The 16,139-nt window shown below is 41.4% G+C and overlaps 1 protein-coding gene across 1 annotated transcript in view; it reads right to left on the reverse strand.

Annotated features, from left to right (window-relative positions):
• EMILIN2 (elastin microfibril interfacer 2) overlaps positions 1–16,139 on the reverse strand; it is a 40,471-nt gene that overhangs the window by 12,923 nt on the left and 11,409 nt on the right. The window contains exons 3-4 of the mRNA XM_048057908.2: positions 10,158–10,333; positions 6,147–8,081 (exon numbers count right to left, since the gene is read on the reverse strand). Coding sequence (XP_047913865.2) covers positions 6,147–8,081; positions 10,158–10,333 — 2,111 coding nt within the window. The remainder of the gene's footprint in view (positions 1–6,146; positions 8,082–10,157; positions 10,334–16,139) is intronic.

The raw sequence follows: 16,139 nt of genomic DNA on the forward strand, positions 1-16,139 counted from the left end.
AGCAGGGCAGCCAACACATACGACATCGGGGTTGAACAGTGCTGACATGGTAACATTTGGGTTATCAGCTAGTACAGGTCTGCATCCTTTACAGGAATTATAATGCATTCCTATAAATGAAGTCCTGGATGAAATTCAAAGATGCAATGTCCTCCTAAGTGTGAAGCTGACTCACGCCTTTATTTATAACAGGAATTTACAAATGTGTAGATTTCAGCAGATGCAACAACACAGTTTTTACAATGAATTACCAAAAAGAAGTGCCTAAATGCACACTTTAGACAGCAGAGTAAAAAAAATAAAAATCTAACTATTGATATTATACATTAGCATTGTTTGTATTCATTGCACTTTTAAGACCAAAGCATGGTTTTAGGCACAGGGATAGGAGTGAAAGTTTCTGGGGAAATGAACAAACATCCCCTTGCAAATTCATCTGATGCAACTTGTCGTGCCAAAGACAATTGCCACGGTCTGCAGCAGGAGACCTCTGCCCCAGGCTCTTGGTGGTGAAAACAAAGCACATTAATCCCTTACAATCAGCCTGGGTAACCTCACCAGTGGCTAAGGCTAAACCAAAGGCCTGTGCTCCACAGCAGCTGGAGTGGCTTGGCCGTGGCAGCAGTGGCTGCCCTTCAGGAGGGGGCTTACAGCCAGATCCTGCAGGTATGGACCGTGACGGTGTTGCTGGCAAGCCCTGTGCTGCTCCACCACTACCTGGTGCTTTTTGTCTGCGTTCCCAATGCCACACGTAATTAAAGGTGACAAACTCTGCACCTGCACTTTGCCCTTGTGAATCTTGTTTCTTGTTTCCAGTCTCGTAAAAACTCCTCCTAAGCCCTCCGGGGTACTGCGAGGCCATCTGAAGTCATGGTTCCACAACACCTGCATTCATTTGCTATATGTATGTCCTTTAAAAGAAAGTCTTCAGGAGCTTTGCTGGCTGATTTTAACTGCTGTGGGAATTGAAAGTTATACAGGCAATGCACCACGAGGTTGGACTGAAGCTTACTCGGTAATTCCTTCCACAAGGCAGAGGACTAAAAGGTGAAGTGTTCACTTTGCACAGGTTAGAATGATCTTCATTAAAAAATCACAGATTTTAAAATCTTCTTAAAAATTTCCAAAACAAGGTTTAAAGTATCTAAGTGAATTATTTAGTTTACTCTTAAATCAAGCATAGTTGCTAACTTAATGGGACATCTGTCCACAGTAGCACAGATTCACACCTTCAGCTAAGATCTTCAGACCAACCTCATTCAAAACAGAAACTGGCAAAGTGTTTTATATTGGTATATAAATATAACTATTTGTCATTTCTCTAGTCACTTAAACTGAGCTTTATTAAGCCAACAATTTGGGCTGACACAGGGAAAATGACCATGCTTTTGTGCTTGTTTTTCTAGAGCTTTAAATAATAATCTGCAGCTCAAATCCTGCATCCTGTGCCAGCAGCTTCCTTGCATGCAGCATCAATATTCCAGCATTCAGAATTACCCAACTACACCCCCATAGAGCCAAATCAAAACTATCTGGCTAAAGCTCAACTTAAAGTGCCAGTTATCAGATATCTGAGGGCTAAGAGGGATCGTGGTCTGCCATCTTTGCCAAGCTTTTTGGCATTTTTGACTGAGAAGCATCATACAACGACAAAGTACCAATAAATCATTAGATAAAGATAACGCTGGAGCCATCCTATCTCGATGCTGGATTACCCAGCACGTGTTTTCAATTCAGAAAGGAATGTGAAAATGAATCCCCAACAAAGGCTGAGGTGAATTTAGCTGGACCTGCTTAAGCTTTGCTGAGCAGCTGACAAAACAGACATGTTTCTCATCGTCTACAAAATATCTGGGAAGGCAGAGAGCAGAGCTGAGATGGTTAAACAGCTGAAAACGGTGATGCTGTCCTCGCAGAGGTGTTGTCACTGCTCTGTTTGCTGCCACCAGACTAAGTGACAGCTCGGTTACCAGGTCAGACAGCAGCACTGCCTTGCTTCTGCTCTCAGATGCCCCTCTGCAGCTGAAACTGAAAAGGCTTCCCTTGTACAATTAAAATAAGAATGCTTTCATTCCCATCTCCCCTTAAAATATTTTATCTTATTCAGTTTGATTAGCCAGGCAGCTTTAACCTCCATTTTACTTCACTGAAGAAAGAATAATTTTGCAGGAATGAAGAAGAGCCATGACCTGGATGCACAGCTCAAGTGTTTCCTTGCAGTTTGCCTGATTCTAATGTGGTTCTGCCCTGGCCACGTGCTCACCAGACCCCAAAACACACAGTAAGTGAAAGATAAAAGAAACTATCAACTAAAGGAATCAGTGGCTGCACACACTAGAAGCCACAAAGACATGACCTGCATTTTCTTACAGATATCAAGGGGATTTGACAATTAAGCACCATCTTGCAAGGGAGGCTACAGGAACTGACCACATGACTTGTTTGTGATATAACACTTGTGGTTTATGTTGCCCCTTATAGATGTAGCATAGAGCATACATGCAGTCTCTTTGACCCTAACTTCAGCAGACAATATTTAGCTGTTACTTTTGAAACCCTGATACAGCAACAATTACCAGAGGAATTGCAGTTCAGGTTAAATAACCGTAACCGGAGCAAACTACAATCCCAGCACACTTCTAACTACCAAAAATCTTCACGAATCTGTACGAAGAGGCAGTAATGAAAAAGAAACAGCTGACTTTAACATCACTTTTAGTTTCGCACTATTTGAAGAGCCCTTGTGTCTGCAGAGAGGCACAGACCGCAATGAGCAGCTACTCTGCAAGAACTTATCTCTCGAGAGGAGCTGGGGGCAGTGACCATTTCATTTAGACAAACAGAAGCTGGAAAACATAACCTTGGCGAATACATCGCATGTGGTTATCTACGTATCTGTCACCACCCTGTTTAATGCTAACATTAAGTTGCGTTATCTTCACCAGAAATCCAAACTAATATAATACTGTTCTAGCCTCTGGGTTTACATCTGCTGTTGTCTGCAGTCCTTCACTAACCTGGTGTCTTAGTTTGGACTCAGGCACTCAAAACCCTAGATCCAAAAAATTTAAAAATTTCTTAATAAGATACAGCCACACTCCTGAGTTCAGCGCTGGGCCTGCACCACTCAGTAACACTTCATATTGGATCCCTTCTGACATATCCTTGCCTTACCGCCCTCAACAACTCTATTAGTAACAAGTTGTTTCTGTTATGGTCCTTCTGAAGTCAAATGACATCACTTGAATGCTACGATACGCTGGCAAGTAGTGCAGAAGACATTCGGCACCGATCTACGGCCAGAACTGAAAGTCTCCTTTCAGCTAACGCAGGTATCAGGGAGGCCACCGCAGTCACACCGCCTGCGAACACCAACACAGCTAAAGCCGTGCCCAGCTCGCGTAACAGGGCTCCCAAACTGCTTCCCAAAAAGGCTCTTTTGCCAAAATCTTTCTGGAACTCCAACTGTCCAAACTTACCCAGACTGCTGCGCTAGACAGCGTTATTTTAATTGGAAACATTTGGGGATCGAGGCATGTGCTTCACAAATCCTGCAGAGGCCAGAGGGAGCCGAAAGCAGAGACGGCCGTCCAAGGTACCTGCGTGTCTGGGCTCCAGCAGCTGAGCCTTTCCCCAGGTGCTAAAAACCTAACGGTGGATGGAAAAACAGCTCTGCTCCGAAACTGAATTACGCTATGGAAACCCAGGCACGCTTTAGGCTTTTTAATGCCTTACAGTGTTGTAATAGAGGTTGACAAATACAGCCCACGAGGCCGCCCGAACACCTGCTTTAAATAGCAGGAGAAAGATTACTCTGCGTGTCTTGGATCTTTCTCCTGTGTCAGTTCCCAGTGCAAATTTATTTTCGGTGAGACGGATGAGAAATAGGATAACACAGATACATCATACTGCATTTTAATGGGAACTGGGTCTCTTCTGAGAGACTCGGGGATTAAGGTCTTAACCCCGTTGAATTTAACAGGAGATTTCACTAAAAGAGGTATCCGAGAATTACAGACCTCCTCTGTTCCTCTGCACTTCTTCCTTTAAAGGAAGATATATATATTTTTAAATTTTATTTAATACAAGAGCTTCTCACCTCAGAATGATTTTTATATCAAGCACTGCAATTGTATTGGGTTTTTGTGGCAAAGTTTTGGTACTGGGGGGTTGCAGGGGTGGCCTCTGTGAGCAGAGCCCAGCAGCTGCCCCATGTCAGATCAGAGCCAGCTCCAGTCAGCTCCAAAGGGACCCACTGCTGGCCAGAGCCGAGCCAGGGAGAGATGCTGGGTGGGCCTCTGGGATTTAAGACTGTTCTAGTCCACTAGTGATAGGCAATAAATGATATTGATCACTCTAGGCCGAGTCTGTTCTGCCCATAACAATAATCATTGAGTGATCTCCTCGTCCTTACCTCAGCCCTTGAGCCCTTTCCATCGTATTTTCTCCTGCTTTCCCTTTGAGGAGGGGCAGTGAGAGAGCGGCTGTGGTGGAGCTCAGCTACGTAGCAGGGTAACACCACTACAACAATACTTTTGTTTTCAAATGGTTCTATGCTCAAAGTAAACACGTCTACAGCAGCCTTTCAAGTCTTTGCCTCAGACTGAGAGGGGTATCCTTCCCTACAGGAATTATTTTCGGACCTCCATGAGGCACAACCTTTCCACTCAAGCGAGCGCGCTCTCAGTCAGGCAGCAGATCTCCCCCAGCCACCACCAGTTCCAGCAGCCCACAAGGCTTCCCCTCAGCACCTCTTCTTCAGATTTAGGGCCAGACGCAGAAACTGGCCTCTTCCCCACTGCTCTCTCACCAACTGAACGCATTCTGCCCTTTGAAAGCACAGCCTTGCCCACTGCATCAAGGAATCAACACTCCAGCGGGGCTGGCCAGCCCCAAACACCCCATCTCCAACAGACTTTTCACAGGCCTGTCTCCACGTCAGTACTGGTGTCAGCATCCGTAATTCCCCTGAATTACTATCCTTCTCTAAAATGAATAAAATGTCAAAGGAAAAAAATACTGAATTCAAGAAAAGTTCCTTCTGACAAAATAAGTCTATCTCAGTTTTGACACAATAATTCATGTTGTGTTAAATTTATCTCATGTGTATACAGAAATAAAACCAGAAGCATCTCCTGAGCTTCACAGCCAACTGAAAAGTGCATTTTCAAAATAGCCTACACTTCCTATGTTTTTTCTTCATGGTAACAGGAACAGGAAACCAGCTTCCTTCTGTACACTGACTCTTTCAAACGAAAACAACTCACTGCTGAAATTTTGGGCAAGAACTACAGAGGGACCGACTGGCATTTGGCAAAACCTCTAAACCATTACGGCAAGGTTCACCGACACATAGAGGTTACCATTGCATAGCGTTTTGGGCCAAAAAGGTTGTGCCTCTGTTTCTCAACCACCCCCACACAAACTTTAAACTCACTGTGAAGTTAGATTTGAGCCAACAGGTTGGACGACTAACAGAAGTGGCTGAGGTATGAAAGCATTGCCAGCCATGGTGTGAACATATTGCCAACTTGCCACCTATGTTGTGGGAACACAAACTTCTGGCAGGGCTATGAAACGAAAGTGTTAAATTGCCACACCAAGATATGCCAGAGCTTGTTTGCGAAAGTCCTAAATCAAAGAGTCGGTGCTGAATTATAATCATTAACTCATGCTATGAACAAAACTTACAGGGAATCTTTCTTATCATAAATTTGAATTCCTTTGTCTTTGGTTTTCTCAATTTACTTTTCAATTCCCCTCGAGGAATCAACTGGAAGGATTCTCACACGTAATCTCATACACACAGGAAAAAGTTGAATAAAATAACTGAAATAATACCTACAGATAAATATTAATTAAAACTTGCTTTAAAGTCACTATCTAAAATATTAGTTTTACCACTATCTTTATTCTGGCTCAAAGTGAACACGAAAGCATAGAAGACTTTTTTTAAGAATGCTTTTAAAAGCAAAGTCCTCTATGGTGTCTTAGAGGAAAGCCAAAATTACAGTCATTGTAAAAACAAAGCAGAAATTGTGTAATATTGATTTTTTCCTCCTTTGTTTAGTTCCCCTATAAATGACTCAGGAAAGAAAGCCTGTTGAAAAGCAAATAAAAAAGCATTAAAAATGCACAAAACTTACTTGTGTCAGACTGAGATTTCAGCATGCCTTCCATGTCTGTGGTGATTTTAGAGACCTGACTATAAAACTGCTGGACAGAATTTTTGAGGCCAGAAATATCTTTGGAATGAGATGATATAGTTCCATTCATTTCACGTATGCAGTTCCATAAGCTGCTCATGTGCTTATTCAGTCCTTCTTTTATCTTCTGCAAGCTACCCGAGACAGAGTCCAGCTTGCCGCAAACTTTTTCAACATTCGAGACTCTGGTCTCAACATCTGAAACACCGTCCTGGACACCTTGGGTCTTTTCTTTACACTTGCTGAGATCATTCAGGACTTGGTCGTTTAATTGTTCTAGTCTCTCTTTCACTTCACTGCAGCAATTATCACTAGGGTGAATGGTTTGATTTGCAAATGTCCTCTGCATTTGATCAATTTTTCGGTAGACGCCTCGTTGTGTTTTTCTACAGGTCGAATTGACACCCAGAAGTTGCTCCCTGCAACTATTCAAGCCATCTTGGAGATTTTTCATATCTTTATCCATGACATTTAGACTATACCGGAATACACGCAAATCTCTCTGCATTTTCTGGTTATCACGTTGGTTATCCTTAATTAAGTTAAGTTTCTCGTTAAGAGAGCTATTTAAAGACTGCAGAAGAACAGAGTTGTTCTCCGTTTTCAAAAGCAAGTGATTGTATTTGTTATTACAATTTTCTAGCTCTTTCTGAAGGTCCTCTGTACCTTGTGGTGCAGACAGACATTTCTGCCCACAGAGGTGTTCGAGGGACAGTAGTTTGTTTTTGACAAGATTTATCTCCGTTGTAAATTGCTCATTTGCAAATCCAGTGTCACTAGGCATAATAGGCCCAGGATTAATATACATTCCATCTGGGTCTGTGGTATTAGCAATCTCTAAAATAGTGCCACCTAGTCTATCTTCTAGTGACCGTAGTTTTTGGTCAAACAGGTCTCTCAGTTCATCTACCTCAGCAGCTATAGCACCTCGCAGAGTTTCCTCGACATAAAAGCAATGTTCTTCAGCATTTCGTTCTGTAACGTTCATCCTTGCATCTAGCTCCTCCAGCCTCTCACCAAACATGTCTTCCAAATCCGGAGTCGACAATCGACTGATTTCATTGTCTATTCTGACGTTCAAGATCCTGTGTGCTTCCACAACTCTGTCAAGCTTCTTATCTAAATCTTTTATCTGCTGGTCAAAGTCATTTCCCTCACCCTCCTTGCAACAACTGGACTGGTTTGATGGAATCTGAGTTCGAAGGGCATTTATTTCTTTCCTCAAATCATTCTCTTTTCCTCTTATAACATCAATTATACCTAAACAGTTATTTTCATTGTCATCACACTGCTGCTGGATATCCTGTAGTTTGTATTCACAAGAGTTCTTCAGATCTGCCATTTTCTTTTCAAACCCTTCCAGTATTTCCTGTCTGAGGGACTCAAATTTTGAGTCTATATATTCCTGATACACATAGCCACTAGGCATTGTTAATGTAGGTCCCTGTGCTGCCTCCTGCAGTTGTTTTAGTTGTCCTTCATAGCCTTTTACTTTTCCATTCAGCTCCTCCAGTTGGTCATTCCTTATCTTCAATGCTTCTTTGACCTCAGCTAGCTCAGACTTTATATCTTCCATTTCAAAATCAAGAAAAGGGTCTTTCTGATCTTTATTGCTGAGGAGTCCAGGCAGATGGATAGTGTCTGTTTCACCACCAACCGCACTGTCAGGCTCTGGGCGGTCATAAAGGTTGTTCAGCCAAGTGACCAACATCTTACTAGCATCTTCTTGGACAGTCAGCTTTAGGTTTTCATTCACACCTGCCAAGGAGGACTGAAGTTCAAGCACTGATCGTGTAAGTCTAAACAATTCTTCCTCAAGAAACTGCATTTTCTTCTCATATGGTGGAGGTTCTGGCGCTTCCGTTGGTTCTGCATCTGTTTCAAAGAAATAACAGACAAAGTCTGGAAGTAAGTATTCTCAAGGGTATCTGTTTTGGTCAACGGAGGCCAATTTTACTTTTGCTGAAATCCAAAAAATACTTTAAAATGCATAATGCTTATTCCTTTTCCATTCTTGCTTTCAGTAGTTTATAATTAAAAAACCTTATCAAATAATTCCAATCTAAACGTTTTATAACATTGACCAACTCCTGCTCAGACAGCTGTACAGAAAAGACATTGTCTGCACAAGCAGCAGATTTCCCACCCCTGGAAGCTGGACAGGCACAGCTGATCCTACCTAAGAGGATGGATAAATGGAATCCCTAAGATCCCTCCAGTCCTAGTTCCTAGGATTCTCAGCACAAGGCACTAACGAGTCAAGACACTGAATGTGATTCCAAATAATGGTTTAATATGTATCAAACTTTCAGCTAGATCACCAATTGTTTTGATTTAACAAACATTTAAATATCATTTTAATGTGTAGATATCTGTATCTGTATGACCATATTTATTTACATACTCCTATGTATCTTTGCCATTATGCACAGAGGGATAAACTTTATAAAGACATCATGTATAAACCCTATTGTGGTGTCACATTATATCCTTTAGGCAATTCATATTTCAAGGACCTTTGTGCAGTTAAGGCATGCTATTACAGGCACAAGTAAAAGTAAAATGAAGTTAAGAAGCAGAAGTGAAGAAGAAAGTATACTTCTTTATAGAAAATAGACACACAAATTGTTAGCATGAGAAAAACTCTTTCAGATGACAAGTAAACAGCTAAGGATAAGAAAAGTACCCTGTCCAATTGTGACTATATTGTGCTGTAGTGTTGTTAACAGTTAATCTTCAGACAAACGACTTTTAGCACTGATTCCAAACTAAGAAAGCTAGATATACTTTGTAAAGCAACACTGAGATTGAGTTTGAAGGGCATGCGGTTGGAATTGTTCTTAGTTTTAAACTGGATTTCAGCTAAAAGGCAGTACAAAGAAGCTAGGAAGTCACGAATTATTCAAGACAGGCACCTTGACCGGTTCCTTTAATAATGAAGAAGTTTGAAAACACACAGTGTAGCTATTACATACACACTGGTCTATTTTTGCTTTGAAACATATTTTTAGGGGGGTTTGTCAGAGCAAAAAGAAGATTTCTAGATCTAAGCAGTGTGCCAGTTACTAAAGAGATTATCTTGTTTTATTATCTTTTTTTTTTTTTTTTAAGCAGTATTTTAGGTGGGCTAACAAAATATTTAAACACTTTATTTTTAAAGCATGGATATAATCTATAGGGGTGGTTTAAAACTATGTATTCAGTCCCACTTGATTCCACTACACAAAGAAACACCAGTGCAAATCTGACCAAGTGCTATATGTGACATTAATGTCTGATACTGCCGTGAAGAAGTCCTTCATAAAGAAGCATCTGTTTACCATTTCTTGTTAATGGAGAAAAGGCATAATCCTGCAGCAACGGCACTCCTCTTACCCCTTCAGAAGAAAGTATCTAATACAAAATTGTTCATTCTTTATAGTATTTTTTTTTAGCATTTGAGGCTTATCATTCCCTTACCCCTTAGTATTAAGGCAGGTAGTCTAATATTAATCTGTAAAATCTGCTCAAGCCCTTGAACAAGCAACACATTGTGAAATGCTAGGAAGCATCATCTATCATTAGAACTAGTACCTGTTCTTCATTTTAATAACAGTTTCTCTCAAATATATCTTTTTTTCTTTTTTCTGAACACTGAAGAAATCACCAAAAAACCCTCTATATTCTTACAAAAAAACAACCTTAAGACAAATATTTTCCTGAGCCATAAGCAGACAGATGGCATTTATGGCCAGTGTTCCACACACACCCCTTCATTATTCTTCAGGAAATTCTCTGTATCAAGACTGTTACTGCCTGGCTATTATTTTCCCACCACACAGTGTCTTCCATATGGATTTTGTACCTGCCAGTAGTTGAGTTTAATAGAAACCATAACAGTTATTATACGTAAAAGGACAAAGCAAGAAACCAGACGTGATCATGCATACCAAAACTCAAACAAAAAGTTACCCAAGCCTTTCTTCACAACAGCTTTCACTGGTGTTGTGGGACGACGAGCTGCCTTCGGCTGTTCTGCTGGCCCTTCTCTGCAGTCTTCACCTTTGTACCCAGGACAACATCTCCATTCTAGCTCTGTTACTGTCTTATATGCAACTGTGTACCGAGGTCTGAAACTCGTTCGGTACCTGCCAAAACAGAAAGTACTGTAAATGATCTGTAACATAAGCCGTTATTTAGACCAAGCCTAAAATTAAAACTGTTTTTCTTTTAAGTAAGATTCAATTAACTACAGACATGCTTTATTTTTTTCCTTCAAACATTAATTAAACAAACTTTTTTGTCCAGGTCTAAAAGTTACATGCACTTAGCACAGTCATGTCAGGAAGAGCAAACATGGCCTAGGCATGAGGGACTTTCTTCTATGAGCTGAGGGACAATGCGCTGGGGGAAGTGAAGGTTCATCTCGTCAGGCATTGCTGAGAGTAACAGTGACTGCCAGCGTATTACTCTATAAATTCAAAACCTTTCTCCTCTAACTGCTTTTCATCACAAACCCACCCACAGGGCTCCTCTGGCAGCAATTCTTTGCAGCATCAAAAATGCTTCTGCCTACTTTGTCCCACTTGTCCCGCCATCATCGTCACTTAAAACGTTCCTCGGAATCCGTATGTACCGAGCAGTCAAAGCCAGGAAGGCTGTCCCAGGAAAAGACAGGATGCTGACAGCATGAGTCAGATAAGGACATGAAAGAAGGGGTCAGATGAAAGGCTAAGACCAATGAGGGAATCGACTCTTTCCTACTTCACTGTCCCTGTTAAGATCAAGAGTTCTTGAAGACAATCCTATGCACCTTACGCATACACAGACTTAAGGTTCCCCGATTAATCACTCAAAAAGTTAATACACGGCAACCTGATTCTGAATGTGCAACTGTCTTCAACCAAGACTTCTTCCACAACTTTCGTTAAGTGTGTATATCGTACGTTCATCTCCAGTCATACCCTATGGGATTCCCCCAGACCATATTCAAAGGCTGTTTTCTTTTATAAAAACTATTATCAGTTTAAGGTATAATTCATGTTGGGTGGAGAGATGAGGAAATGAAATAAAACAGGGATTTGTCACCTGAGTTCTGTAAAGTGGTACACCTGGAACACAAACTTCAATATGAACGAACATGTTACCTCATGATTCCTCATGGGAATTTCTTTCTGTGAATAAAACTAGTATGACACTACCCTCTTCATAATACCTTCAGGGTTTTTTTTGTAGATTATTTCACATTAGAACAACACTTTGCATCCATTAAAGGCAGACTCACTTCCCAACTGAGGTGCCCCTAACGTAGTAATACTGGCAGAAGAAATACGGGACAACTGCAAAGGACTTAACAAAAGCTCTACAACACATCTCATTCATACGGAGCATATTTTGGGACGGAGAGAATACAGCGCAGAACGAGCATCAGAAGCACCCAATGCTATCACAAAAAATCAACTCCATGTCTCGTTAAATGTTTACTTGTATTAATATGCAAAATCCCCTTTTGTTTAAAAATAATCAGGAATCCGCTACCAGATGGAAAGAATTAAATCGTACACCAACTGTGAAACAGTTTCTATTGAAAGTCGCAGAGTTTAACTGTTAATCTCCAAGGCTTGTGTACAAATAACTGCAGAAATAATTCTGCATTTTTCATGCATCTCCCACTCCAGACATAATTCTAGTATATCCTATACCCGATAGCCGTTTGCTGTCCGTGTTTTGGTAAACTGCTTAGTGAACTTGGGGTGGGCGGCTTCAAAGTGTTAACCAATAAGTAGGAATTTGTTTCTTTTCCAAACATAACTTTCCGAGTTCTGTAACAATATATTCTACTTTTTGCACTGAGGAAATACTCAATGTTCTTTTGCATTACTACTCTATGTACAACCTCTCATTTAAGGGAAAAAAGTTACTTTGACTAGAGACAATGCCATACTTTTCCAAGCCATTTTTGGGCCAGACAGTAGGTTATTCTAACAAGCCTCTCTGGATTACCTTTTCCTGTGAATCTTCACAGAAAGGCGAGGGTGGGACTAGCCTGTAAATCTGTCCACCAGCCACTCCTAGCTGAAGTGGTTTGCTCTGGTTATCAGGTTTTCAGACTCTGCCTCGGTGAACATTAACTCAGAGGGGTTTCCAATCCTTTTTAACCTTCACTATAGCATAGATGAAACTGCTGTGGGCTGCGCTCAGGCTCATAATTTCTTTTACTGTGTTCACAAAAACATCTGCTGAACCCTGTTTACAAATGTAAAGTGCAGCCATCCCAAGGTCAAGTGCTTTAAAATTAAGTGAGTGCAACGTAGAGGGCACCATTGGAAAGGACAACATCCCGACCACCCAGGAACTTCCTTTTCCTTCTCCCTTATCTGAATGTTAAGCCACATCTCATGTAGGTAATTTGGGTAGGATCCCCTTCCTTTGAACTAGCTGCTAGAGGCAGAGGAGTGACGGGATTAGCTAAATGTTTTAGTGGTTTGAAGTGGTTTAAGAGTCGTTACCAGCTCTCTCACAAACACCACATTACTGAAGTACAAACTTTGAACTTCCAGATCCATTTTCATATGCCGGAAATGGTAGTACAAACTTTTCTCTGATTGCCATAAAGCACTTGACTGCTCTAAGCTTTGTGTGTGTTCCTTTCTATACTTCCAGGGACAAACTCCTCCCTGAAAATCAAAGTATTTTGACTGTCTTCAGATGCCACTAAGTTACATTTCTCTATTTTTTTCAGTAAAAAAAATATTAAGAATGTAGCTAAAAGCACTTTTATAAAAGGCAATAAGAACAATGTTTATGCAAAACATGCATGTGTTTACTCAAATTATAAAATCAAAATTTTCCTTGTACCGTTTCTGCCATTTCTATCATATCTTAGATGAGTTTCTCTTTCCATACTTTCTCTATAGTCATGTTCATCAGTGTTCATCACCTTCAGATGACTGCAATATTCAGATAACAGTAAATTACAAGACAATCAAATACAAAAGAATATAAAGAAATTTAAAGAAACCATGCTTAATATTTCTTATATCAGCTAATTATACAACTTTTATAACAATCTGCCATAAAAATAAAAAATAAGCAAGTTCAACATTCTCAGTCTTCATTTTCTTTTATTTCGCAATTTCACAATCATAATAGGCATAAAATGCTTTCGTATGATTTATTACAAAAATAATTTGAATTGCAGAAGAATCCTCTCACCTTAAATTACAGAACAAAAATACTGTGTAAGTCTTAGCAGCCTATTCCTTACAAATGGTCATAACTAACTCTGAGAGCTCAAGCAAATACACAAATTGGACCTGTTTTGATTTGAGCTATGACCCGTCAAGTAATGACTATCCTGAATCTTAAACCACAATTCTCCTAGAGCAAAAAGCGTGCTAGAATGAAAATGCTTCAAAATCTGGACACACCACAGCTTTCATATTTCACAACCTGAACTGCCATACCAAGACAGTAATGCTTATGCGGAGCTCAGAAATTAAACAGGGATTTTCTTAGCAAGAGCTACTGCTTCTCTGCGCTGCCAGCCCACTTCAATTCATCACACAGCCAGTCCCATTGACTGCACCAAGACTAGTCATGTTGAGGCAGGGAAACAGGAACTTATCCTAACACTTTTCTAACTGGAATTCAGTCATATACAAGTTTCTTAAAATCGCAGCTTAATTGCTACAGCTTCTCTCCTTCGTGCAGACTTGTGGAAGTTGCCCATTCAAGGAATGGTGTCACTGTGCCAGGACTATCCGGATGCACTGATGAATGAATGACCTTCACCATCAAGCGGCCAGCCTAAGCGTGATTCCCAATCATGTAAGTTTTTTAAAGCCAGAACTTTGCTCGCACAGTGGGTTTCAGTGGAGGAGCTGCAGACTTCCAGGGTTTTGGCAGGATGCAACAGCACTGAACACAATTATACTCTTGGTTACGGTTCTGACAAAACTAAGCAAAACGTACCTTTCTGCTAGGGAGCACAGCCAGAGAATAATTTGTGATTCTGCACAGTTTAATGATGTAGGCTTGGGAGCTACTAGAATACAAAAATCAGATGTCTCTGTTTATACTTGCAGTATTTTGAATTAAGCTGCTCACACATTAGAGCACACAAAATGTACTCAGTGTAGCAGGAGAGACAAAATGTCATTATAATGTTGCTTCTCTGTGCAGCTGGGTCGTGTTAAACAGTTAAAACAACATGCCCGAGTTTTTCATATTTTGTCTTATAGATGTGAATCTCTGCACAGTTACCTAATGAGGCAATTTAGTCAAATGGATTCAGGAAAGTTTCATATGTCTCTTAAAGAATTACGGCTCCACTTTCATGCTTGTATATGTTGGAACACAACTAAAAACATAATAATTAATTAAATCTTCCCACTGTGACCTTGGATTTCTGCTATTCAAGTGTTAATAATCACAATTATTTTTACAACTGTCTCACAGACAGTAAAATTTTTCTTTTCTTATGTGATTAAAAATTGCATCATCAGCATTTATTGTACCTCGTCACCTAATCCTCACGAGGACTTCCCGCTAAAGGAGATGGCCACATCCTCTCAGAGAACTGAGCTAAAATAATATTAATGAGGTCATTCTTTTAGACAGCAGGAACAAAGAGTGCCTTCAACAGTCTATAATCTTTCCTTGCAAGAGAGAAAATAAGAACAGCTGGTATTTACATTACTGGTAACAACAGACATGGAGAAGGTTAACATCCTCAACAACTTTTTTGCCTCAGCCTTCACTGCTAGTCAGGCTTTACCACATCTCTTGAATCCCTGAACTTCTAAGCAGGGGCTGGGGGGGCAAGGTCCTTCCCACTGTAAGTGAAGAGCAGGTTCGAGACCACCTGATGACACTGAACAAGTAGAAGTCTATGCCATACATCCCAGGGTCCTGAAGGAACTGGCTGATGGAGTTGCCAAGCCCCTCTCCTTCGTATCTGAAAAGTCCTGGCAGTCAGGCCATGTGGTGACTGGAAAAAGGGAAATGTTACTCCCATTTTTAGAAAGGGTAGAAAGGAAGACCCAGGGAACTACAGACCGGTGAGCCTCTGTGCCTAGAAAGATCAGGGAACAGATCCTCCTGGAAGCAATGTCAAGGCACATGCAGGACAAGGAGGTGATCTGAGACATCCAGCATGGCTCCACCAAGGGCAGGTCGTGCCTGACCAGTCTGGTGACGAGCGGTGTCCCTTAGGGGTCTGTCCTGGGACTCGTGCTGTGTCATTTTATCAATGACAGAGACAGTGGGATCGAGTGCACCCTCAGCAAGTTTGCAGATGACTCCAAGCTGAGCGGTGCAGTTGATACAGCAGAAGGAAGGGATGACATCCAAAGGGACCTGAACAAGCTTGAGAATTGGGCCCATGTGAACCTAATGAGGTTCAACAAGTGTAAATGGAGGGTGCTGCACCTGGGCTGGGGCAATCCCAGACATGAGCACAGACTGGGAGAAGAACTCATTGAGAGCAGCCCTGCAGAGAAGGACTTGGGGGGTCTGGTAGACGAAAGGCTCAACGTGAGCCAGCAGTGTGTGCTTGCAGCCCAGAAGGCCAACTGCATCCTGGGCTGCATCACCAGAGGAGTGGCCAGTGGGGGAGGGAGGTGACTGTCCCCCTCTGCTCTGCCCTTGTGAGGCCCCACTTGGAGTGCTGCGTCCAGGTCTGGGGCCCCCAGCACAAGAAGGATGTGGGGCTGCTAGAGCGGGTCCAGAGGACGGCCACAAAGATGATCAGAGAGCTGTAGGACCTCTCCTATGAAGAGAGGCTGAGAGGGCTGGAGTTGTTCAGCCTGGAGAAGAGAAAGCTCTGAGAAGGCCTTATAATGGCCTTTCGGTACTTAAAGTGGGCTTATAAAAAAGATGGAGAATGACATTTTACTCAGGCAGACAATGACAGGACAAGGGGGATGGTTTTAAACTAAAAGAGGGGAGACT

This window comes from Anser cygnoides, chromosome 2 (assembly GCF_040182565.1).
Source record: "Anser cygnoides isolate HZ-2024a breed goose chromosome 2, Taihu_goose_T2T_genome, whole genome shotgun sequence".
NCBI lineage: Eukaryota > Metazoa > Chordata > Aves > Anseriformes > Anatidae > Anser > Anser cygnoides.